This window comes from Sciurus vulgaris, assembly GCF_902686455.1.
Source record: "Sciurus vulgaris genome assembly, chromosome: 7".
NCBI lineage: Eukaryota > Metazoa > Chordata > Mammalia > Rodentia > Sciuridae > Sciurus > Sciurus vulgaris.
In genome coordinates this window covers 151,033,402-151,057,004 of record NC_136467.1, presented here as the reverse complement: position 1 = coordinate 151,057,004, position 23,603 = coordinate 151,033,402, and the positions used below count along the sequence as shown (strand labels likewise).

Sequence of the window (23,603 nt, the reverse complement as noted above, 5' to 3'; positions counted from 1 at the left end):
AAAAGTTCCAGGTTTTTAAGTCTGTACATAAATCTCACTCAGACACACACATACTATCATACATTATGTGTGTGTATTACTTATAGACACATTATATAAATTATATATTGACTATGTACACAACATTTACATTCATTCAGATTTATAATATTATGCACGTGCATGCATATAAACACACTGAGCTACAGGCCCATTGCCTGTGGTGGTCTCTTTCTGTGTGTGAAACTTGACACACCCAGTCTCCAGTCTGGATTACAGATTCATCCTCAGACATTCTGCTTCCTCATCCAGTGGTGTTCCCTCCAGCAGTGTGGACTCCTCACTCCCTCTGGGGCCAGGGTTCTTCACAGGGCCCTTTTCCTTCATGGCCCCTGGGCCCCTGCACCCTGTTCTGCTTCCACTCCATGTCCAAGGTGGTGGAGAGCCTCAGGTGGGCATGCTGCACCTGAGTCAGGATGCTGTACTTTGGTTCTGGAATGTCCCCCAACAGTCCATGTGTGAAAGGCTGGTTCTCAGCTGATGGCACTGTTGGGAGGTGGTGGGTGGTGGTGGACATGGGGACCTGGCCCCCTCCTGTACTTGTTACTCTGCTGCCACAAGGTGACCAGTTCTCCTCCAGAAGTGCTCCTGCCATGGTGAGCTGTGCTGCCACAGGCCCAAGGCAACAGGGCCCAGCGACTGTGAACTGGAACCTCTGAGACCCTCAGCCAGATAAACCTCTCTTCCTTTTAAGTTGTTTGTCTCCAGGATTCGTTACAGTAGCAGAAAGCTGCCCCACATATAGCATGCATGAGTTGCAGTCCCAATTCCTGATGCTCAGGGGCTGTCTGACCCAGGTCAAGTCACTTAGAATCCAGTTTCTTCCTTTGGAAAAGGAGATGTTGGAATTAGGAAGGCTGAGTTGAACCCTCTTGCCATGGCTATGCAGATAGGCTTGGGAACCAGACTCATGGGAGTAAATTCCACTGTTGCCCCAGATGAGGCGTGTGGTTTGGGGTAACTGTCCTACTCCGAGACTTAATTTCCTTATCTATGAAATGGATACCTCAAAGACCTCAGCGTTGTGGACATGAAAGGAGGTATATAAACAAAGGACTTAGGCCAGTTCCTGGCCTGAGGTTAGTATTAGTAGGTTAGTAAATGCTGGTCACCACCATGGAGAGGAGGGGGAGGGGGAGGAAGAGGTGGAGGGGCGAAGGAGATGATTTTATATTCTCTAACAATAAAACTGACTATAAGGGGGCTTTTCTTCCCAGAAGTGGTGACTGACAGCTTGTTTGTGCTCGGGGTTTCTCAGGGCTTCTACATGATCCCAGGTTCTGTTTGATCTTCTCTGCCTGCTGGGCCAGGGATTCTAAGGACATGATTTCTGGGTGGGAGGCAGGCTGTAGGGGAGCCTAAGAAGATATCACCTGTGTATTCTAGGGTTTCCTTTGCTGTGGATAAAGAGACAGCATAATCTTTTTCCACCTTTATACCCACTGGAGTTGGTTTTTTAAGGGTTTCGTTTGTTCTGAATTGTAACTAATGAACATGGCATAATATTGCAGAGTAAGGCGAGCCGGAGGCTCCTGTGCAATCTAAGCTCCAACACGGTGTATGTAAGGGTTGTTTCTCTGAGGATTAAGAGGGAGATCTGGTTCCAGAGGGACTGCACGGCTTCCTGTGGGCTGCTGAAGGATGCTTGGCATGCGAGTATACAGACTCCGGAGAGGGGGAGGCAGTCCTTGGAATGGACTTTCACCCAGCAGGGTTACTTCAGATCTCCCCCTGCACAAGACAGATGGTGGGAGGTGGTCACATGCAGACAGTGTGCGATCAGCTTTGACTCAGGGTGCTGGCCTGTGGCTGAGCGTTTTGAGGACTGCGCCTTAGTTTCCCCAGCAGTGGGTTGAGGGTTGATGGGAAGGTGAACTGAAGTAAAGGACGTGAGCATTTAGAGTAATAGCAGACAGTCATTAAGCTCCATCACATAATATGTGCTCAATAAATGCAGATTGTCCCTGCTTGAGAACTCTTATGTTTGGAACAAAGGCCGGAGGGCAATCGACTTTATGCACAGGACTAACTGGAGTAGGCTAATACTTTTTAGTGGTGTGGAAGCAACAGGCAGGGGCAGCCATGGGGCCCACCGGGCAGCTGTTTTGTTTGGCACTTCTGACCACCTATGCCACTTATGAAGAAGCTAATGCAGGCCTTTGGTTTGGGTTCTGCTTACTTTCCACCTGTAGGAGCAGGAACAGTGGAGTCTGTTTCATTTCATGTGTTTGAGCAGAGAATTTTTATTGGGCAGTGTTACGGGTGGATTTCACATTTGAGTCCTAACTCCCAGGACCTTGGAATGTGACTATATTTGGAGATGGAGGGTCTTTAAAGAGGTGATTAAATTAAAACGAAGCCATTAGGGTGGGCTGTAATCCAGCATGACTGATGTCCTTATAAGAGGAGGAGATGGGGTCCAGATACATACAGAAGGAAGACCATGTGAGGACCCGGTAAAAGACAGCCGTCTTCAAGCCAAGGAGAGCGAGCCCAGCAGAACCTACCTGCTGCCACCTTGCTCTCAGACTCCCAGTCCCTAGAACCGTGAGGGGATCCATTTCTGTGGTTAAGCCACTTAATTTGTGGTGCTTTGTTATGGCAGGCCTAGAAAGCTAATGCGGACAACCAGTGAGTCCTGCGATTGGTGGTGTTCCGGGGAGAATGCTGGGAGTTGAGCTGGCCCAGACAATTCTGGCCAGGTTTATCCTGATCTCCACCACGCCTGGACTCTGCAGCCATTACAATCTGTGATCCGTGCCCTTCCCTGGGCGAGGCGGGAGCAGGCTTCTCCCAAGGCTGGTACCATGCCTGCATGGAGCCGTCGATGTAAGGTTTACCCTGAGCCCTACGAGAGGAACGCATTCAGCAAAGGGCATTTATGGTCGGGAAGCGACAAAAAGTCCATTGAAAATTTGACTGTAAATTATGCACATTGATGATCCATCCTAAAGAATGTTTGCTTCTCCCCAAGTTTGGTAAAAGGTGAGCTCATTACAGATTTAGAAACGTTTCTTGCTGGCATTCTAAGGAGTCGAAGATGAAAGTATGACAAGGGTCTCTTTGAAAGTACATGGTAGTTGGAGAGCAGGGTCCATTTTTTTGTCCTGTTGGACAGAGAGGAATAGGGTCTTCAATGTTCTTTCCCAGCCACATTTATTTTTAGGGGCAAGGCCAGAGTACTCTCAGTGATGGCTTGCCTTTCAGTAAGGAATTGTGTTATGGGTTGATTTTGTCTTGGAACTTACAAAGCAGATATTGCTGAGACAGACATTCCATACCCGGACAGTTGCCTGCACCCCACTGGTGATCCACTGGTAAACCACTATAGCAGGGGAAATAATTTGTGGCCTGTTAAGTTTTGTTATTTGTTAAAAATAGCATGTTTGCATCTCTTCATGAGGGGGAAGGTAATATTTTTAGCTCCTGACAATGTTGGATTCTTATTTTTGTTTTGTTTTTTGTTTTTTGTTAGAAGCCACGATGGCCAGAAATCTCCCCGTAACGCCTTTCTGACTGCAGGAGAGGGTAGAAGGATTTCAGACTCACATTTGAAAACCACAGCACAGTTTCACTGTGGCGGTGAAGAAGTCAGACTCTTGGGCATGCATTTTATTTCCTTGCAGCGTCTTTGAAATCTTGCAAGAACTGTGGAAATTGAGCTCTTGCTGGATCTGAGCTATGCCAGGCTTGCTTTGTTGAGGAATCTGATGGGAACAGCTGTGCGCCTGTCTCTGTGCGCAGAAGGACTCACACAATGCCCTCATTGTGGCCAGCATATTGTTGGCTATCACCAATGAAAGTGTCCCTTTCTTCGCTGCTCTGGGGGCAGCAGAGCCACAGGAAAGTGAAAACTTTGCACATGTTTCTTTTAAATGTGAAGGGTTGTTAGAGACTAGTATGCACATACTTTCTCATTCTCTGGCCACCCACATTTTTGCTGTGGACATTTTTGCTGCCTATAAGAAGTATGTTTTTCTTCAAGATGGCACTCTTTTTTTTTTTGTAAGTAGGTTAACTTCTTCCATTTCTGGCTAACTTCTCCCTAAACTTTCTTTGTAATAGGTGCTAATAAATAACAACCCAGAGAATAGACAGAGTAAGAAGAATCAAATAAGGATTTCTTTTTGTGTGGATGTGTATAAGATAGAATTGGATGCTGGTCAAAGGCTTCTTTTGGAGAACCCCATTTTGTGTGTGTGTGTGTATGTGTGTGTGTGTGTGTGTGTGTGTGAAATTTCACAGGGGATTTTACAATTCAAAATCGCACAGAAGGTATTTTTAAAAAGGCGTAGATCCTTGTGACCCTGGTGTAACAGCTGTGTTCAATTTTACATGTTCTCTCTGCTCTTTTTCATATATTGCTGTTGATCAAAGTTTTACATGGTTGTAAGTGTACGTACCATTTGATATTCTGCTGCTTATTAGTTTGAGCAGAATGGCTTTTATTTTATTATAGGTGCCATTTTAATTGATGGAATGCTCTCCCATGGAGTGGATTTACTTTGACCACTCTCCCTCTAGTGCCCTCTATTTAGGTTGCTTTTACTTTATTTAGTTTTGTAAATGATACCCCGGCCTTTTGGGGGCGTTTAGCTTTTCATCCCGTGACTATGTTTCCAAGAGTCAGTTGAACGTTAAGGCCATCAGCAAACACGGCCACTTTTGGTTTCCTTCGTTTTGCTACTACAGGTAATGCTGAGGTAAATATATTCGTGCAGAACTTTTGTGCGCATTTCAAGATGTGTTAATAATAGTGGGTTTAAAATTTACACAGCTATGCCAAAAAGTGTAGCTTTTAGATTTCTCCCCACTAAAGTTAGTGTAGCTCTCAAGTTACAATTTGGGGCAATTTAGTTTAGTGTGATACTAGTTAGCCAAAGGAGCTGTCTATGCCTTTTCTTGGAAAAGATCTGAGCCCCGAGGGATTTCTAGATCGTCCTGGCCTTCCGATGCCATCTGGGCCTGCCCCTGGTCCTTGCTGGCTTCTGTCCAGGTGGAGCTCTTTCTTGTGGTCTCTCTTGGCCTCTTACTGCTGCATCTGTGGCCCTAACAAAAGTTTGGTCAAGCAAAGACTCTTATCAGTTCAGACAGTACCACCCGATTATTTTTAGGTTGTCTCCTTTTCTCATTAAGACCATAAGCCCCTTGAGGGCAGGGAGCGTGCTTTCTTTCTCTTCTACTCGGGTGGTTCTTAAACTCAAGGGTGGTGAGATCCTGTTAAACCCCATTCCTGGGTTCCCCGGGAAGTGTCTAGCTCAGTCGGCCTGGGCAGCCCGAGTGCTTTTCCAGCAAGTTTCCGGATGAGGTCAATGCTGCTGGCCCGGGGCACGCTCTTGAGACCCTGTCCCTGCATCATTCCTCCTGTACAAATGCTCAGTAGTTACTGGCCAAACCGAAACCACGGAGCAGATTCCTGCACAGTTGGTCTCTCGAGTAAACACCTTCCATGGTGCCTCTGCGCTGGTCCCTGGGCTGAGGGAATGAGAGAATGTGATTGGTCGCCTCACGGCATCCTAGCCTTTTGACTTTTGCTGATTCTTTCTCATTTTGAACCTTGCTAAGTTGATTATTTCTCTGTCCCTGTGTCTGTGTGTGTGTGTGTGTGTGTGTGTGTGTGTTGTGTTGATTTAGTCTACACAAAAGATGTTGCCAAATGTTGCACGACAGACTCATAAGTCACTTTCTCTGTGTCTTTTAAGGTGAAAGTGAAGATGAACTGTAGTGAGCACAGAATTTTGGGGACAGTGGGTGGGGTCTAATCTTCAAATAGGGAGGGAACTATATAGTTCATTTTTAATAATGAAATAAAAATTCTCTGAAGGCAATCTTTTCTGTGAGTTATAAGGGATCCAAAGTATTGTTGCTTTTTATCGGGAAAACAGAATGGGCCAAGAGTTCCCTCCGGCCTTTCCTCCTTGTACAACTGTAGTGATTGCTATTAACTGCTGCAGTTCATTGTAGCATGGGAAACCAGTGATGGAAAACTTGAGCATGTATTCATATCTTCAGTCTTTTTTGCTTCAGTGCCTTCTAAAAGTGAATTAATATGAAGTTTTCATTCTGCATACATTGGAGAGTTTCAGTTACTTTTCTAGTCTTCATTAACGGTTACACCACTTCATGTGTAAATTTATACTGTGAAGATACCTGTTTGCTTATTCTTTAAAAAATTTTTTTCCCTGTATTTCAGGGAATTGTTTTAAGTTTTCTCTCAGGTAAAGTGCGTGTGTGTGTGTGTGTTAGTTACTGGGGGTTGAACCCAGGGCCTCGCACATGCTGGGTGCCTCCTCTGCCCCTGAGCTGCACCCAGCCCCTGTGAGAAAATATTCTTGAGAGATAATCATTGTGACTTTTCCCAGGAAGTTTTTGCCTCTTTTGCCAAATTGGCCAGGTGTGGCTCTAGAGTGTAATGCACAGCTGTGTCCTTTTTGGGGGGTCTGTAGTATCACACCTTGACTTTGGGGAATGCTCTTACTAGTTTAATGAGGAACTTAGAGGTGCAGACATCCGCTGGCCCCTTTGGGGAAGGCCTGGACTTCTTCGCTACCAAGGGAACGCTCTGGCCCGTCTGCATCTCCCTTGGTCCTGCTGGAGGTGGAAGAGGCCTCGCGGGTGCTTGTGCATCAGGAGCTCGCCGCCTGTGGGAGGGAGGCGGCTGGTGAGCCGTGGGCTGGAGGAGAGCTGTGGGCTTATCGTGTCTTACTCCACGTGAAGGCAGTGACCTTCTTGTCAAATACTCCTCCGAGGGAAAAACCAAAGCCAAGTGAGACGCATCTTGATGTGGAAGCCGGTCGGCGTGGGCCGGTGGTAACGCTGCCTCCCTGCAGGTGAACTTCGTGGCCTGCCAGCTCTTCGCCTTGCTCGCCGCCCTCTGGTTCCGGATCTACCTGCATCCCAGTAAGAGCAGCTCCCAGGTCCGGCACGCCTTCGCCACCATGTTGGGCATTTATTTTGTGATCTTTTGCTTTGGCTGGTGAGTATGAGCCTTGTGATCGCTCGCGGTTATCATCTGGATGTTTTGGGGTGATGTTCTCGGCGTTGCACCGAGGAAAGAAATGGACGGGGTTGTACCATACCACATTGTGAGATAAGCTGAAGACAGGTTTGTATTGCTGTAAAGCATTGCAAAATAAGGGGGATGCCACAGGAACCCGCATGTGCTGTATCAAAAATGAAAACCAAACTAGAATCAACACGCTGAGCACGCGTTGGAAGTCAACGCGATGAGTGTTCCTTAAAACCAGGCTTCCCCAGCCCCGTGGGCCGTGTCAGGGGAGGCTGAGGTTTAGCTGGTCCTGCTGGGAGCCTTTCTAGCCTCTGCAGACACGGTGGGTTCCCAGCACCACTCTGGAGCCCCTGCGGTCAGTCCTGCTCCTGGAGCAGAAGAGTGTCCTCAGAGCAGGTGGGGGAGGTAGGGTTGTCATCGAGCATACAGAGCGAGGCCCTTAAAGCTGCCGGGCTGGACTTCCCTGGGCACACCTGGCAGTGCCCTGGGACTGGCACTCCTTTGAAATTTTAGGGACTGACATTTCTAGAAGTATGTGTTGAGGAAATGTGTGCAGAGCTGTTCACAGTCTAGAAGGCCACTCCAGATCCTTCTACGAACATTTGAGAAAGGACAGATAATTTGAATCAGCCTCCAGGCGAAAGTCTTGGTGTCTGGGAAACCTGGTTTTGATCCTAGTACTCGAAAATGAATGAGTGCATAGATAAATAAGTAAATTAATTGAAAAACTAAATAATAAAGTCCTGAAGGGAAAACCTCCACTCTCTGGACTCACCGTCGTATCTGGATGTGAAAAAAAATAAGGGTTCCATTTATGGATTCCTGACATCAAATGCTGCAGGTGGCAACTGTGTAGGCGCCATGTCATTTCAAGAGGTGGAATCTTAATTACCGAGAACAAGCACACTTGATTTATTTTCTCTTACGTGAGCTCACTGTTGATTGCTCCATGGCAGGGTGGAGGCTGAGTAGCCAGGGGGTGTGCTAATATGAACTGTATTCACGTCTCCCTCCCCTCGTGTCTTAAAGGTACTCTCTACACCTTTTCGTGCTGGTGTTGATGTGTTATGGGATCATGGTCACCGCGAGTGTATCCTGCATACACAGGTAAGACCCTGGGGTTGAACAACGTGGGGCAAGGTGAGGTTTCCAGTGTGATCTTCGAAATGCACAAAGTTGTAAATCCCCCGTTTCCCACAGTGGTGTGTCTCAGCTTCCCTAGGACATCCAAGGAGGGATGGGGGACGGACACAGTGCCACGGACACATCTGGAATTAAATGTGCCAAATCAAAGGAGCCACACAGATCAATTCCAGAAAATGCAAATGAATCTAGAGTAACAGAAAATCAGAGGTTGCTTGGGGTGGGTGGTGCAGGGAGGCGAAGAAGGGGCCAGAAAAGGCATGGGTGGTGCAGGTCCCCTCTGTCTGTGGGTGATGGTTTCCTGGGTGTACACCCACATCAGAACTCGGTGAGCTGTGTACTTAACAGGAGAGAAGGAGTCTTGCTGTGATGTTTTGATTTTAAAGTGCAGAAGCAATTTTCTGCTCGAAGGCTCTGTGCTTGGGTGATCCGTGGAGATGTCGGGTGTCTGCTTTGCAAGGTCTCTTTCCCATGGTCTTCCTGACAACTCAGTGCTGAGTCTGCCTTGTGGGGACCCTGGAATGTAAGTTCTGTGAAAACCAAGGCTTTTCACTCATTCATTGTTGAATCCTCAAAACCTAGAAGTACTTATGGGATGAATGAATGACTGCAGGGCTTTTAAAAGATATTTACCCTTTCGTGGCTTCTTTCCTGACGGCTTCTCTAGAAAGCACATGTCTCTCCTCAGCTTCAGGGAACCCCCTGATTAATAAGACTATCAGCATCATCTTTTTTCTTCTTAAAAGCATTAAAATCCATCTTTAAAGCACATGATTTTATAGCTACTTGTAGTAAATTTCTGGTTTTCAGCAGAAAATGTTTTTGCATACTTTTCAACTTTACCTCCATTCTTCTTAGTATCAAGTGAGCTCTGAAGATTTGAATCATCATCTCTCTCTTCAGTGGCCTCCCAGAGAGGATAGATCATTCCTTCCAGAAGGGAAATAGGAAATCTGTTTTCTAATTTGGAAAGAGTGGGGTTTGGAAATGCTTTGTATATGCTGACAAAATGCTCAGAAAAGTTTTTATTTTTTCCGCAATCCCACAGTGCTGGGGACTCGAACCCAGGCCTCCAGCATAGGAGTCAGGCACTCTACGTGATGGGCTATATCACCAGCACAAGTTTTTATTTTTTAACGTGGTGGTGGAGCATGTGTGAAGTGTCTTGGTTTTTCTAAACAAGATTCCGAAGGCGATCATGTGATTAATGGCAGTGCTGGGTCTTTATGGCGTATTTCCTACTACCCCACCCCCAGCTTTCCCAATACTTAGGTAAGGCTGGGGGTACGGTCCCATTCAGAGGGTCAAGAACTCACACCCACACTCATTCCATGGTGGGCCCAGGTTTCCAGGATTTCCTTCCAGGGGCTTGGAAGGGAGCACTCCGTCCCTAATAGCTGAGTGGTTTATAGCCAGGGGGTGACTCTTTCCTCTGTCCTACTGCAGTGGCAGAGGGCTCTGCCTTCAGAGTAAGAAGGAAAGACGCCAGAAGAAGTCCTTTCCCTTTTCATATGCTGGGGTGGTTGCCAGTGCTGGAGAGCGGTTCACAGTTCCCAATGGAGGGACTCGATGTAAATAAAAACAAAAAAAAAATTCCAAAATGGTGTCCTATCGATTCAGGGGAAGGGCCCTAGAGTGGAGTTAGGAAATCAGGTCACCCTGCTCCTGGGCACATGGGATTTCCCATCTATGAAATGTGGAGTTTGGGGGACTTTGAACACCAGTTCTCTGCAGCACCCTGATCCATGATGCTTGGTGTCTTCTCCTTTCTCTTCCCTGAGTCACAGAGCTCTGTCCTGCAGCTGGGAAGAGGGGAGAATGGCATTTGCTGCCCTTTAGAACTGACCCACTTCTGCACCCTGCTATTCAGGATTTTGTTTAGAGAGTTCTTAAGGGACCCCCCTCGGTTTCCTTCCCAAGCCACCGCTGTGCGGGCAGGAGTCAGGGGATCAGTTTACCAGGTGTGGCCAACTGGAGCAGAACGGGGGTTTTATCTCCTTGGTTAGAGGTGCCGTGTGAGACCAGTGTTGAGGCCCTCGGTCCCTGCTCTGTGCCAGGTCCCAGGCCAAGCTCCTTTACAAATATATGACGTTTCAGTATTTTAAGTACACAAACTACTAGTCATCATATTAGTTAATATTTTATCTCATTGTTTCAAATGTATTCTTTCTAAGACAACTCTTTGGAAAAAAAAAATATATATATATTCCTTCTGAGATGTGGAACTGAAAGCTCAGAGAGGCAGATAAGTGGAGTTTGACAGATTTTCACAAAGTGAGCAAACACCTGTAACCACCAGGCAGGTCAAGAAGAGAACATTACCATTGCTCTTGGCCCAGTCTCTGCCACACCCCTCTTTCCTAAAATAATCACTCTGCCAACTTCTCACACCACAGATGACCTTTGCCAGGACTGGGATTTGAACTCGGATTAGTCCGTCTCTAGAATACATGTTTTCCTCAGCCACTCCTGGATTCCTCAGATTTTTCAGGTCCCGCTGGGACTTGAATGCTCCTCCTGTTGTATTAGGCTTTAGCTCCTGGCCCTGTCCTTGACAGCTCAGGGCCTATGGGATGGATGACTTGAACCTGCTTTACCCCCAAGCCAGGTTCAAGTCAGGGTCTCCCTCTTGTAGGGGACAAAGGGCAAATGGCTGGCGTGGCTGCATTTGAACTGGGCCTGGAAGACTCTGCCTTTCGAATCTGCTTTGTGCTTCTGCCTTGGGCTCATGAACTGACCTAGTCCATTCTATTCTTGCTGCCACTGTTGAGGGAGATTTTCCGTAGCCATTTGCTTTGCTGTCTTCCTGATTTAGAAGGGGTTCGGGATGAATCCAAGGTAGAAGAAAATCTCTTTGAATAGTACAGGTTGAGTATTCCTTTCACAAAATGCTTAGGACAGAAATGTTTTGATTTGGGAGTTTTTCAGATTTTGGAATACTTCAGTAGGCTTTAATGGTTGAGTACCCTGAATCAAAATCATCTGAAATCAGAAATGGTTCAAAATTTGTACCTTTTTTTTTTTTTTGTTTTGGCACCAGGGATTGAACCCAGGGGTGCTTAACAGCTGAGTCACATCCCCATGTCCCTAGCCATTTTCTTTCTTTCTTTCTTTTGAGACAGGGTTTTGCTAAATTGTTCAGGGCCAAGTTGCTGCATTGCTGAGGCAGGCCTTGAACTTGGGATCCTTCTGCCTCAGCCTCCTGAGTTGCTGAAATTATAGGCATAAGCCACCTCACCCAGCTTCAGAATTTGAAACTTTTTGAGCAGATGCTCAAGAAGTTTTGGATTTTGGAGTGTTTTGGATTTCAGATAATTTCAGATTTAAGATCTCCCTATTCAGAATGGGTCTGCCAGTAACATCTTAGTAAATAAAAAGAGCGTACACTAGGCGTTAGTTTGTAGAGCTCTCTCGCACTCATTGTCTGGCTTTCTCTTGCTGCCCAGTGATTTTTTTTATTATCCTTACTTTACTATTTCTTAGGTTGACCTCATCTTCATGAATTATTTTAATGTGAATGTGTGAGTTTCAGTGTAATTTGTTATCAGGATATTCATCGTCCCTGTTTTCTGACACGTTCAAAGGCATACCTTCTGAATGTACGCACATATCCGATGGGCTCTAAATAGTTCGAAGAAGGGGACATGTACTGAGTGTGTTGTGATTCTGCATAATAAACTGCTCGTCTGTGTTCAGTTCCCTTATGCCAATGGTAACTGACTCTCTCCTGTGTGTCAAGCCAAGGTTGGGGTGCCCAAGGTCAAGTGCATTGAAAAACAGACCTCAATGTAAATAACTTTTAGCGTTATAATTACATAAGTCAGCGTGTCGTGCTGGACAAATGCAGACAATGGGACAATAGATGGCTGGGGGGCAGGGAGCAGAAGATGGGGTGAGATGGATAGAGCAAGGCCAGCTGAGTGATAGTGAGAGATGGCGCTGGCGCTGAGCCTGATCTGATCAGTAGTTTGCAGATGGACTGTGGGAAGGTTTGGGAGGGGAGCTGCAGAGAAACTTCCCACTCCAGAGTGCAGGCTGCAGCTGCGGAGCACGAGCAGGCCAGGTGGACGGGAGCCAGGTGCAGGTGAGCTGAGAACCTAGGAGGGCTGTGGGTGGAGCATCTCGCATGAGGTTGGGAGTTTTCATCTGAGTGGATGCTGGGACCCCGGCGATGCTCAAGGAGGGTGACCTTGTGCAACTCACTCACCAATGCACATGACCATCTTTACCTTCAAGCAGCTTATGGCCAAGTAGGGAGACAGGAGTTCCTCAGATGTCGCAGTCTGCTCAGGTTGCTGTGGCAAAGAGCTATCGCTGAGTGACCTGTAAACACATATTTCTTTCCCCTGTCTCTGGGGGCTGGTAGTCAGAGGTTAGCCACAGGGTCGGGCTCCATCGAGGGCCCTGCTCTGCTTTGCACATGGCTGAGTTCTCTTGGTACCTCCTTGCATCTCATGGTGGAGAGACAGCGACCACTGTGGTCCAGGTGCAGAGATGGAGGGTTCCGGGCAGAGGGTGGGAAGATGAGGAGATGCGGTGGCCTGGGAGGTCGCCGGACTACAGATGATTGACCATTTTCCTGTAGAGGGTGAGGGAGAGGAAGAAGGGGACATGTACTGAGTGTGTTGTGTTCTGCATAATAAACTGCTCGTCTGTGCTTTTGCTTGTAGGTACACCTTTTTTGTGGCAATGGGATACCTTACGATATGTCACATCAGCCGGATATACATCTTTCACTACGGAGTTCTCACTACAGACTTTTCGGGGTGAGTATCTCAGTTTGGGCAGCAGGGATTGACTGCTGACTTTGACTCAGTCTCGGGGGTCTGTGCATTCCAAGTGTGAATCTGAGTCATCGGGGTAAGTTAAATCAGTGGTGAGACACTGGTGGGTGAGGTTGGGGCTGGACTGTTCTGTGGGATCGTTAGCTGTGCTCAGTTAGGAGGTTAGGTCTCAAGCTGCAGCCTGTGGGCTCTGTCCCACGGCCTGTTTTTGTTTTTGTTTTGTTTTTTTATTACAGTTTTTTTGGAAGACGGCCAGACCCTTGCTCGCTTATGTGTTGTCTGGCTGCCGTAGCACTACAGTGGCTGAGCTGGGTTTTCTGCCGTGGAAGCCATGCCACTGGTCAAGTTGAGAATGTCCACCCTTCAGCTCTCTAAGAAACCTTTGCCAATCCCTATTCTAAGGCCTGTAACGCAGGGCTGGGGCTCATCTCTTACTGGTTAATGATATAGAAATTCTTCCTGGTGAATTGAAACAGATGCTACCCTGAACCTTTTGAGTGTCCCCTGGCTGCTCTGTCTCCTCCCCTGAGACCCCGCCCCCTACCTCCAGGTCATGCCTAGACCAGCGGAGGTTCCAAGGGCTTGTGAACATCCAGTCTACCACCTCAGCCTTAGCCTGGTGGAGCCAGCCCGCCTGTCCTAACTGGTCACCTGGTAAAGACTATGTAGGGTTCACTGAGAATTCAGTGTTCCCTTGAGGTTACTTCAGGAACAACTTCTTATGAATCATGGAGGACGAAGACTAAAGCAGAGTTGCTCCTGGTGACACACCTTAATCCAGTCCAGTGACACATTAAGCTAGCCATCTTGACTTTCATATAAGCTCATGATAGACGGAGGTGAAAGTAAAGATGATGATTTTTCTAAAGCTAGATTGGGTCCTTTGTAGAGTCTCAAAGCAGGGTTAGCACATTAAAAGTAATTGCTGTGGATGAGATGCTGGAAGGATTGTGGGGACCTCGTAAGTGTTGAGTCTCTCAGAGGTTTTGCAAGCATCTTACCATTTCACCTTCTTTGTATATGCTAGAGGAAGTCACTCTGGAGGTGGTAGGTGGGGTTTATGTAAGAGAGATGCTGCCATTCAGCAGATCCACTCTCGTTCATTCTTCAGCAGACACTGGCTGGGGCCCCTGGATGTGCCAGGCATGGCTACAATGGACTGGAGTGAGCAGGCTGCAGAGTCCATGTGCACGTGTCTATTTTCACATCTCCTAGAAAGTTAAACTGCAGCCATATCATTCTGTGCTGGGTTGACTAAGTATCCCCCTAAAATTCATGTCCACCCAGACCCTCAGACTATGTCCTTATTTGGAAAAGAATCTTTGCAGGTGTAAGTAGTTCCAATGAGGTCATACTGGATTAGGGTTTGCGTTAGGTGCAGTATGTCCCTGTAGGAAGGCCGTGAGGGACAGACCACAGAGAGATGACTGTGGGAGGTTGGAGGCAGAAGTTGGAATGATGTAGCCAGGTGCCAGGGAGTGTCAAGGATTGCTGTCAATCACCAGAAACCAGGAAGAAGCATGGGACAGATCTCTCCTCACAACCTGCAGAAAGAACCAACCCTGTTGACATCTTTGTTTTAGACTTCTAGTCTCCAGAAGTGTGAGAAAAGAATTTCCGTGTTTGTAAGCCATCCAGCTCGTGATGATTTGTTACAGCAGCCCTAGGAAATGCAGATGCATCGTTACGATTCTTCACCTTTTGATGCAATACTCCTGCTTCTCCACTGTCCCTATCTCTCGCTGCTCTTGTGATACCTTCTCTTCCCATTTGTTTTATTAAAACCACAAGGGCGGGCTGGGGAGATAGCTCAGTTGGTAGAGTGCTTGCCTTGCATGCACAAGGCCCTGGGTTCGATCCCCAGCAAAAAAAAAAAAAAGAAAAAAAAAAAAGAAAAAAGAAAACCACAAGGGCTTGAAAAATTTTTATCTCCTTTTTAGTATAATCAAAATTGTGGGAAGTTACCAAAAGGAAAACAACCCAGGGCATTTGGGAAAACACGTGCTTGTGAATGGGGGGAATTTGGGGTTGACAGCAGGAAGGATGGAAATCAGCTCCTGTCAACCTCGCTTTCAGCAGCAGAGTCTTGAAAATTTCCTCAAGTGATGTTTTTTCCTGTGGCATTTTTTGCATCCCCTTGAATTAAGAAATCTCTGATGTTACACACAAAACTGCAGAATAGTTTAACCAGACAGGCACTGTTGTTAGGGAAAGATACACAGAAAACGCTTCTGCTTCCTGAAGATCGCACCTGATTTAGTCCTTTGATTGCTGAGTGGCCAGGCATCCAGTTGGTGGAGGGTGTTCCTGTTGCTGTCTTTTCATAGATCACTGTTAAACAGCATGATTTTCCCCTATCACGCAGGTTCGCACTGCCTTGCTGACATAAACCCATCTTCTGGGATTAAGCCAGTGTCCATGTAGACAAATAGAAGGGTTCATACCACCTGGAAACTGGCAAGATGTGTTAAATCAAAAATTGCCAATCAGAGAGGTTCTGTACTGTTGTCTGTTCTCATTGCAAGCACACAAGCAGCCACACATTCTCTTACAGAACGGAATTAACCTAGCCCACCGTTTATTTCAGTTGGAATGTCACGCATAGGATTTTGTGGAGGGGTGAAGTAGGGTTTTGAAGTGGTGTGGTAGCGCAGCTGATGTGGCAAGTGTTCTTTTCGGAGTGTGCGCACAAATCTTCGTGTTTAGCACACATTATCACACCTTGAGTGTGAGAGCACACAGAGATCGGATCAAATGGGGTTGGATGTGATGAGTATTTTAATCAAACAACATGTATATATGTTTTCAGTTTTGGAGAACACATACACTTGTACTTTAGGCTACAAGTACTTCCAGGACGTAGTCAAGTTCCCATGGGCTGGACTGGTGAGACTAGTAAAATATACTTTTATTAGTGCTGCTCATACAACCTGTATCATTGCAGGTAGTGGTGAATGTCCTTTATGCTTTTCTATGACTGTGGGCTGCGCCAGGCACTAGCACAGTTGCCGTTCTCCTGGGGGAAGCTGGGCAGCTGCAATAAAGCTGATTCCTTTTAGGTTTGTGCTGGAGATTGAATGCTTCCGAGGGCAGCAGAAAGATTCCTTTTTGCAGTCTCGGCCAGATTCAGGCAGCTAATTGCTCACCTCATGTTGGTAGTTCAGTTGCTCATGTGTCTTGGAAACAGTATGAAATGAAAACTCTCATATGCTGCCAGTGGGAATATCAAAAGTACAGCCCTCTGAAAGGAGATTTTGCCATGAATTTCCAGTGGGAGTTTTAAAAAAGTTCATATCCCATACGAGTCTAAATTCTTAGTAGTTGAATTACTGTAGAGAAGCCAAATATATTTTTATTCTCCATAAGGATGTCTGACTGTTGTCAGTAGTGAACAACTAGAAGCATCCCAAATGACCGAAGAGAGATGAGTGAGCAGATTAAGGTCCTGGCATGCTTCCATTGTATTAAAACTACAAAACAAATACGCCTATCAGGATTCCATTTTTTCTTTGTGGACCGGCGTAGAGAATGAGTGAGGAAATAACGAAATGTTAAGACAGGTTCTGTCAGGGGGGCTGTTACTGGTGATTTGAATATTAATTTTACTTATTTATATTGCTATGATAATGAAAATCCTGGAATGTTATTTAAATACATTTGCATGCATATTAAAGACTCTGGGGAACCACAGCGATGTGACTGTTGGAACAGTGACCACTGTGGTCCCTGTTACCTTTTTGGAGCATAATAGAAACGCTGCTTGCCTGGCCTGCTTTCTGGTGGGGGAGACCTCTGCCTTCTTGTTCCGTGGGCCACGTTTCCTTCTGCTGCGTTATGACATTCTAGTTACACCATTTACCAGCCAGTATGTTCCGATAATTGGGTTGTATGATGTGGAAAAAAGGAGATATTTGCAAAGAAATTTCAAGATTTGCTTATTCCGTATTTCTTCTTCGGGCTACTCCTAGCTTTCCACAGTCACGGGTTGTTCAATTCTATAGATAGAAGTCATATCAGGTGTACCTGGTGGGTCACCTGTTCAAATGGACCCTTGGTGATTTTGTTGTTGAGTGCTGAAGGGTAGAGGTCAAATCTTGGAAATGTGAGTGTGGGGTGTGTGTGTGTGTGTGTGTGTGTGTGTGTGTGTGTGGTGGGGTTGTCATTATTCTTTTTACTTCAAACATCTCTATCTACCTGTTTTCCTTACTTCATTTCCTCCATTATGTTCCTTTATCCAAATTAGATTAAGGTTCTTAGGTTTAAGATGAAACTATGTTTTTTTTTTTTTTTTTTTTTTTTCTTTAATCATGGAAAAAAAAAAAAATGCTAGAGCAAAAGGAAGAAACCTGCCTCCACCTTGCTGGCCACAGACCTTGATTTTAGGTTGGTCAGATAATCCCAGCCATCCAAGTGCAGGCAGAAGTTCAGAAGCCTCCTTGTGTGGAGGAGAAATTCTTTGGCTGCATCAAGGTGCCCGTCAAGAATGTCCACCTGTTTTTGTTCTTTCTGTTCTTGGAGAATGTGCTCGTATACAGAATTTGCATTTTTGCGAAAAAGGAACATAAATTCTGATGATAAATCAACATTGGATTGTTTTCCTTGAAATACAACAGGGATGAGATTTAGGTTTTATCCTAAATCAGTAACTCTAGGGATTTGATTCTTGAGTCTTCCTAACTTGTAAAGTCTACACTTTGCATCTGATATGTTCATAAATTTAAAGAAATTCGTCAAAGGGTTCAGAGAGGAATTGTTCTGAGGAAGACTGTGTTTGGTGCTCTTCCTAATGCCCATGGGAAAGTAAGTACGTGGGATTTCTAAGCTGTTCCTTTTACTGAACAGGTTTGAGTTCTAATTTGTGGCTCTTAGATCTGCTTTATCACAAGTTACTGGTGCATCCATTATATTTTCCAAACTCATGATCACGTGAGTTACTCATTTTTATTTAAATTGTTAGAAACTTCTTTGGATATTTAAATCAGAAACAATATATGGTTGAAATACAGTCAGGATGATGTGCAACAATATTTGATACTTAGCTACTTGCTTTTTTCCCCAGAAAAGAACATCTTTTCTAAGGCACGACCACAATATGGTTTTTACAGAGACCCGGAGGCACAGATTTCATCTTGAAAAATTAGTATTTTTGATACAGCAGTAGCTACCCAGTACTAGCACTGCCTTGGCCTGGATCCTCTGATAGAGCAGATGCCGAAAGGAAACAGCTGTGAGATTTGTGGGGTGAAACGTTTCCAGGGAGAATGGGGAGGGAGACGGATGAGGCTGAGGCAGCCATGCGACTGAAATGCAGGCTTGACTCCTGAGAGGAGAGAGGGAAGGAAGAGAGAGCCCTTGGAGGGCAGCAGGGTTCTATGTTTGCAAAGTTGCGCTGGAATCCTGCTGCTGGTTTCCAGGGCGGAGGAGCTTCCCTGCATTGGAGGGTGGCTGCTTAGTATCCGGGCACTGCTCGCTCATTGGCTGGCGCAGCCCAAGGGGGCGTGGCCTGTGTCTGAGCGCTGCGGGCCAGGGTTCTCCGCAGCTGCGCACCTGAGGCTGCCCTGCGTGCATCAGGCTACAAGGCATGGGATAGGATTACTCTAACCAAGCTAGAGGGAAATAAGGTTGTATTTCTACGGAGACAGAAAGGTAGGCTAACCGTGAAACATTTTTTCTGATATGTCAATTTTTGGGGTCCTAAGATGGAAGTTATAAATTAAATACATTGTAGAAAGTTCATTGCTTTACAAATAGACTGGTTGCCAGAGAGTACACCCCACATTTTAAAAATTATGTGCTGGGTTTTGCATGAGGAAGCCTGGTTCCTAGGGTTTTCAAACAAACAAACAACAACAACAACAAAAGGCAAAAGCATTAGAAAGAAAACAATTATGCTTTGAAGGCCAGATTTGAAAACTACCTTGACTGTGGCGTTTACAGTGAGTCCCTTTAAGAAAGTCAGCTCGGCTTGTTCTGCGTTCTGGGTCAGAGGTCTTGGTGAACACCCAGAGGGTGCGCTCCAAAGTTACATGGGTCTGTAAGACCAGCTTGGCCTTGCACAGAGCTCTGACGTAGCCCCATTCCTGGGACCAGAACCTCAGTTTACTGGAAGAACAGGGTTTTTTCGTTTTGTTTTGTTTTTTTTTAGGGTAAAAGAGTGTGGTCTTCATGAGCATCACTGATAAGCATGTCCTGAGACACCTGACTGTGTGTCTTGGTGGCCTTGATTGTTAGGGATTCTCACCCCTTCTGGCAGAACACAGACACCCTTCTTTCCTCCGGCCAGCAGGCTCTCCCTCTTCTTTCGACATCTTGCTCAGCATTAGGAATCTTGTGTTAAGTGTGGCCGTTGGACTTTTGCAAATGAGGTATCAAGTTAGGTGTAAGTGTGAAGATTTCCAAGGGTAGTTGCTGATAATTTCTTTAAAATGGTTTATGTATTTCTGTATATGTATGGCTCAAATATTATGTGCTTATTATTTTAAAGGGATGGAAAATAGGAATAAAGAATGAGCAGAGTTAGACAAGAGAGTGCACTCACAGAGAAGGGGATGAATGTAGTGGACACATGTCATATCTGACCTGAAGAAGGCTTGTCCACCCCGTCTTCCCTCACGACTGTACGTGGCCTGGTGTAGGCTGTGGAGCCTCCGTATGATCCAGGATGCTGTCATAGGACATGGGTCAACCTCAGTCTTCCAAATAAATGAGCCATCTGTCCATAGGACACGAAGACGGCAAGCTCAGCAAGAAGCTGGAAGAACGGAAGTCAGAAGACCAGACTAAGGCTTAGGGTTTGATGAACGTGTGTCAGTGAGCAGGGGGTTCATCTTGTGGGGCAGCGCAGCAGCCCGGATGCTGGGTCCCCTTCAGAAGTCACGTCCAAGTCCTCCCCTCAATGCCACGGCGTTGGGCTTACATGAAGGGCTGCGGAGTGCCTTTGCCCTTCCTCCCCGTGTGGTTGCAGGAAGCTGGCCCTCAACCAGGCGCTGAACCTGCCAGCTGACCTAGGACTTCCAGCCCCCAGGACTGTGAGAAATCCAGTCTGCCATTTGCAAGCCACCCAGTGTGTGGCATTCTGCTATAACAGCTTGAATGAATTTAGATCGACAAGAAAATAAAGCTGTATTACGAGTAATAAACTAGGGTAAATTGGAAAAATAGATGTCACTTTTTCTTTTCTTTTGAGATTGGTTCTGGCTGTGTTGCCTAGGCTGGCCCTGAACTCCTGAACAAGTGATCTTCCTGCCTCAGCTTCCTGAGTAGCTGAGACTATAGGCATGAGCCACTGCATCCAGCTCACTTAAAAATTTGTATGATAACTTTGTTAAGATGTAATTCACATCATTTGAAATACACAATTCAGTGATTTTTAGCAATCTCACCTAGTGAATTAACAAAGCCACAATTACATTTATGTTTTTATCAACTACCTAAAGAAACCCACTTGTGTCAGCCAGCATGATCCAACCTAGATGCCCCTTAATAGGTGAATGGATAAAGAAACTGTGGTATGTATGCGCAATGGAATATTACTCAGCCTTAAAGAAGAATGAAATTATGGCATTTGCAGATAAGTGGATAGAGCTGGAGAATATCATGCTAAGTGAAATAAGCCAGCACATCTCTTTCTGCTCACCTCCCTCTCAGACTTGGGCAGCCATCAGTCTACTTTAGTTTTCCATGGATTGGCCTATTCTAGACATTTCATATAAATGGAATCACAGAGCTGGTGATCTTTTGTGTCTTCCTTCCTTGTAGTGGTTTGTGTGAGTACCTCACCCCTTTTTACTGCTGAATGATATTCTATTGTATGGACATACCACATTTCCTTTACACATCCATCAGTCGATGGACATTGGGATTACTTCTTTGGGCTTTTGCTGGTAATGTTCTCCGAACACACATGTGCATGCTTTCTTGTGGATGTATTTTCATTTTTCATGGGTACATCCCTAGCAGTGGAATTGCTGTGTCATAAGGTAACTCTTGAACTGCTTCTGCAGCAGCTGCACCGTTAATAGTTCCAAGGCCATGACAGCTAGTTTCTCCAGATTCCTGCCAACACTTGCTACTGTCTTACTGGTTCTAGCCATCCTAGTGCTTGTTCAGGTGTATCTCACAATGTGATTGTGGTTGTGAGGTTGTGGTTCCAACCTTCATATCTTGGAGGGGTAATTACTATTGGATGTCTTCTCAACACAAAGATGCTTATTTGCCATTTGCATATTTTTTAGAGAAATAGCCACTCATTCTTTTTTCATTTTGACATTGGTTCTCTATAAAGTTGCAAGGGTTCTTCATGTATTCCAGTCATATGATTTGCAATTTTTTTTTTTTTTTTTGCATTCTGAGAAATCTTTTTACTTGCCTGGAGGTCTGTCTCCATGAAATTTAGGTCTTTGGTCCATTTTGAATGGTCTTTGCTCTTTCCATGTGGATGCCCGGTTGCCCTTATCGTTGTTGGTTAAAAAGACCGGTCTTGCCCTTGCTTAATTGTGTTAGCATTCCTTTTGATGTGCATGCCATTCTGAGGAGAGTTTTTATTCGAGGACTCTCACCAACCTAAGGCCGGCACTAGTTTTGTCAATAAAAGGTTTGTTTACAGAGAGCTGCATTTTACAGACGTGTCCTTTACCATGTAAAAGATGGAAGACTCGGCTCTAATAGACAAAGGCTATTAGAACATATTTGGGTGGAGAGGCAGGTATGCGTCATTTAGCTTGGGGAGCGCATTCTGAGAGATGTCTCATTAGGCGGTTTTGTCCTTGTGCGAGTATGAAAGTGCACACACACCAGCTTCGATGTCCGGCCTACTGCACACCTGTCCATATGGTGTGGCCTCTTGCCCCAGGGCTGGGAACCTGTACGGAACGTCACCATACTGACCCCAGTGGCAATTGTAGTACAGGATAGGTGTGTGTGCACCTAACACGTCCAGGTGGGTTTGCCCCAGCGTCACCACAGACGTGCAGGTGACACATTGCGCCATGGCTTTGTGAGGCCCTGGTGTCACCAGGGGTGGGAATTTCTCCACTCCACTAGTCTTCTGGGACTGCAGTTGACCGAAACTTCATGACGTGTGGCACGTGACTGTGCAGGTCTGTCTGTCCAGGTGGACCAGGGCAAGTAGCTCCCAAACCAGGGCTTCTCACGCTTCGTGTGTGTTTGAAATCCCTGGCCCTCTTGTTAAAACAGATTGTCACGTTCCAGTCTGGAGCGGGGTCCACCGTTGTGCCCCTCCGGTGGCTCCAGGTGAGGCCGATGCTGACGATTCTGGTCCTGGGGCCTAACTCTCAAGAGATACTGTCCAGTGTGAGCTCCTTCTTCAGTGTTGCCTTATCTGCTTATTGAAAGGGATTCAGAAGGGAAATACAAACGGAATATTGTGAATTTCCTGTTTTTAGATTGTATGTAATAAGTTGCAAGATGAAAGACCAACGTGCAAAGAAATAGAGTAGCCGCCTCTCCCGGAGGTGCTTCCTGCCATCTTGATTTTTCCATCTTCCCTCCAGGCCCCTGATGATCGTCACTCAGAAGATCACGACCTTGGCTTTCCAGGTTCATGACGGTGAGAACAACATCCTCCCTTTGACTCCCCAGCTCTTCTTTGTGCGCTGTCTGCACAGCCTGGGGTGTAGACAGCGTAGCCGAGTGCCGGGGACCTCGCCACCTCTTTCTCCGACTTTCCAAGTCTCTTTCACCCTCCCTGGTGAATAGTCTCAATTTGCTGAAAGATCTGCTCCAGGAACCGAGGGTTTTCTGTTTATCTTTGCAGTATTTTAAAGCTTGTGATTCTCTCTGAGTTCATTTCCAAATCGCTAAAGAAACAACCTCCTTTTTGCTTTGGTTTCATCTCCGAAAAGCTTATAAAGGTGATAAAAAAATCAAACAAATGGCATTGGATGTTTAATCACTTTTTAATAATAGACCTTTTTTATTTTTTTTTCTCCTTTTGGCTTGCAAAATCATCTCATGAAATTAGCCTGACCCTATAGAAAGCTGGGAGAAGGAAGAATCTGTTGTTTGTCCAGCAAATGTGATGTTCGCTGTTCAGACGGGGACCCAGGGAAGGGGGGAGGTTATTTCAGCTGGGTGGAAGATTTCCGCGTGGCTTTAAGAGGAGCCAGGTGCAGTTCCTAAAGGACGTTCTGTGGATTCGTACAGCTCGGGCAAATGCATTTGTTGGGCGGTCTTCACATGCTGACAGATGGGCTTGTCTCCAGTAGCTGGTTTTCTTGTTCTTCCCTCCAGCTTGGGAGCTGATGAAGTGTGGCCTGACCCAGTGTCCCCTGGTTGATACCAGGTGCTTTAGCCATTCTGTAGAGAACTGGACACCAAGATGGAGTCTTTCTGGGGAAACTAGCCATCACGCTTGCCCTGCACTGAGAGGTTTCCCTGGATGTGAGACTGTTCGGGGCCAGAATCAGAGTAGCTGCTACACGCTCACATTAGCAATCAAGACCAATAGCGAGTGTCAATATAACTTTTGGGGTTGCTGGAGAGATACTATTTGTTGAGATTATAAGGGAAAAATGAATAGATTTTCTTTCTTTTTTTTTTTTTTAACACTGCTTCTTCTTTTTTGTTTAAATGGACTTTTTGCCTAAATTTAATTTATAACTTGTTCT

At 45.9% G+C, this 23,603-nt stretch overlaps 1 protein-coding gene across 1 annotated transcript in view; it reads left to right on the top strand.

Annotated features, from left to right (window-relative positions):
• The window catches only part of MBOAT1 (membrane bound glycerophospholipid O-acyltransferase 1), an 86,764-nt gene that overhangs the window by 36,951 nt on the left and 26,210 nt on the right, over nt 1-23,603 (top strand). The window contains exons 2-5 of the mRNA XM_079148324.1: nt 6,870-7,015; nt 8,078-8,155; nt 12,862-12,957; nt 22,488-22,543. Coding sequence (XP_079004450.1) covers nt 6,870-7,015; nt 8,078-8,155; nt 12,862-12,957; nt 22,488-22,543 — 376 coding nt within the window. The remainder of the gene's footprint in view (nt 1-6,869; nt 7,016-8,077; nt 8,156-12,861; nt 12,958-22,487; nt 22,544-23,603) is intronic.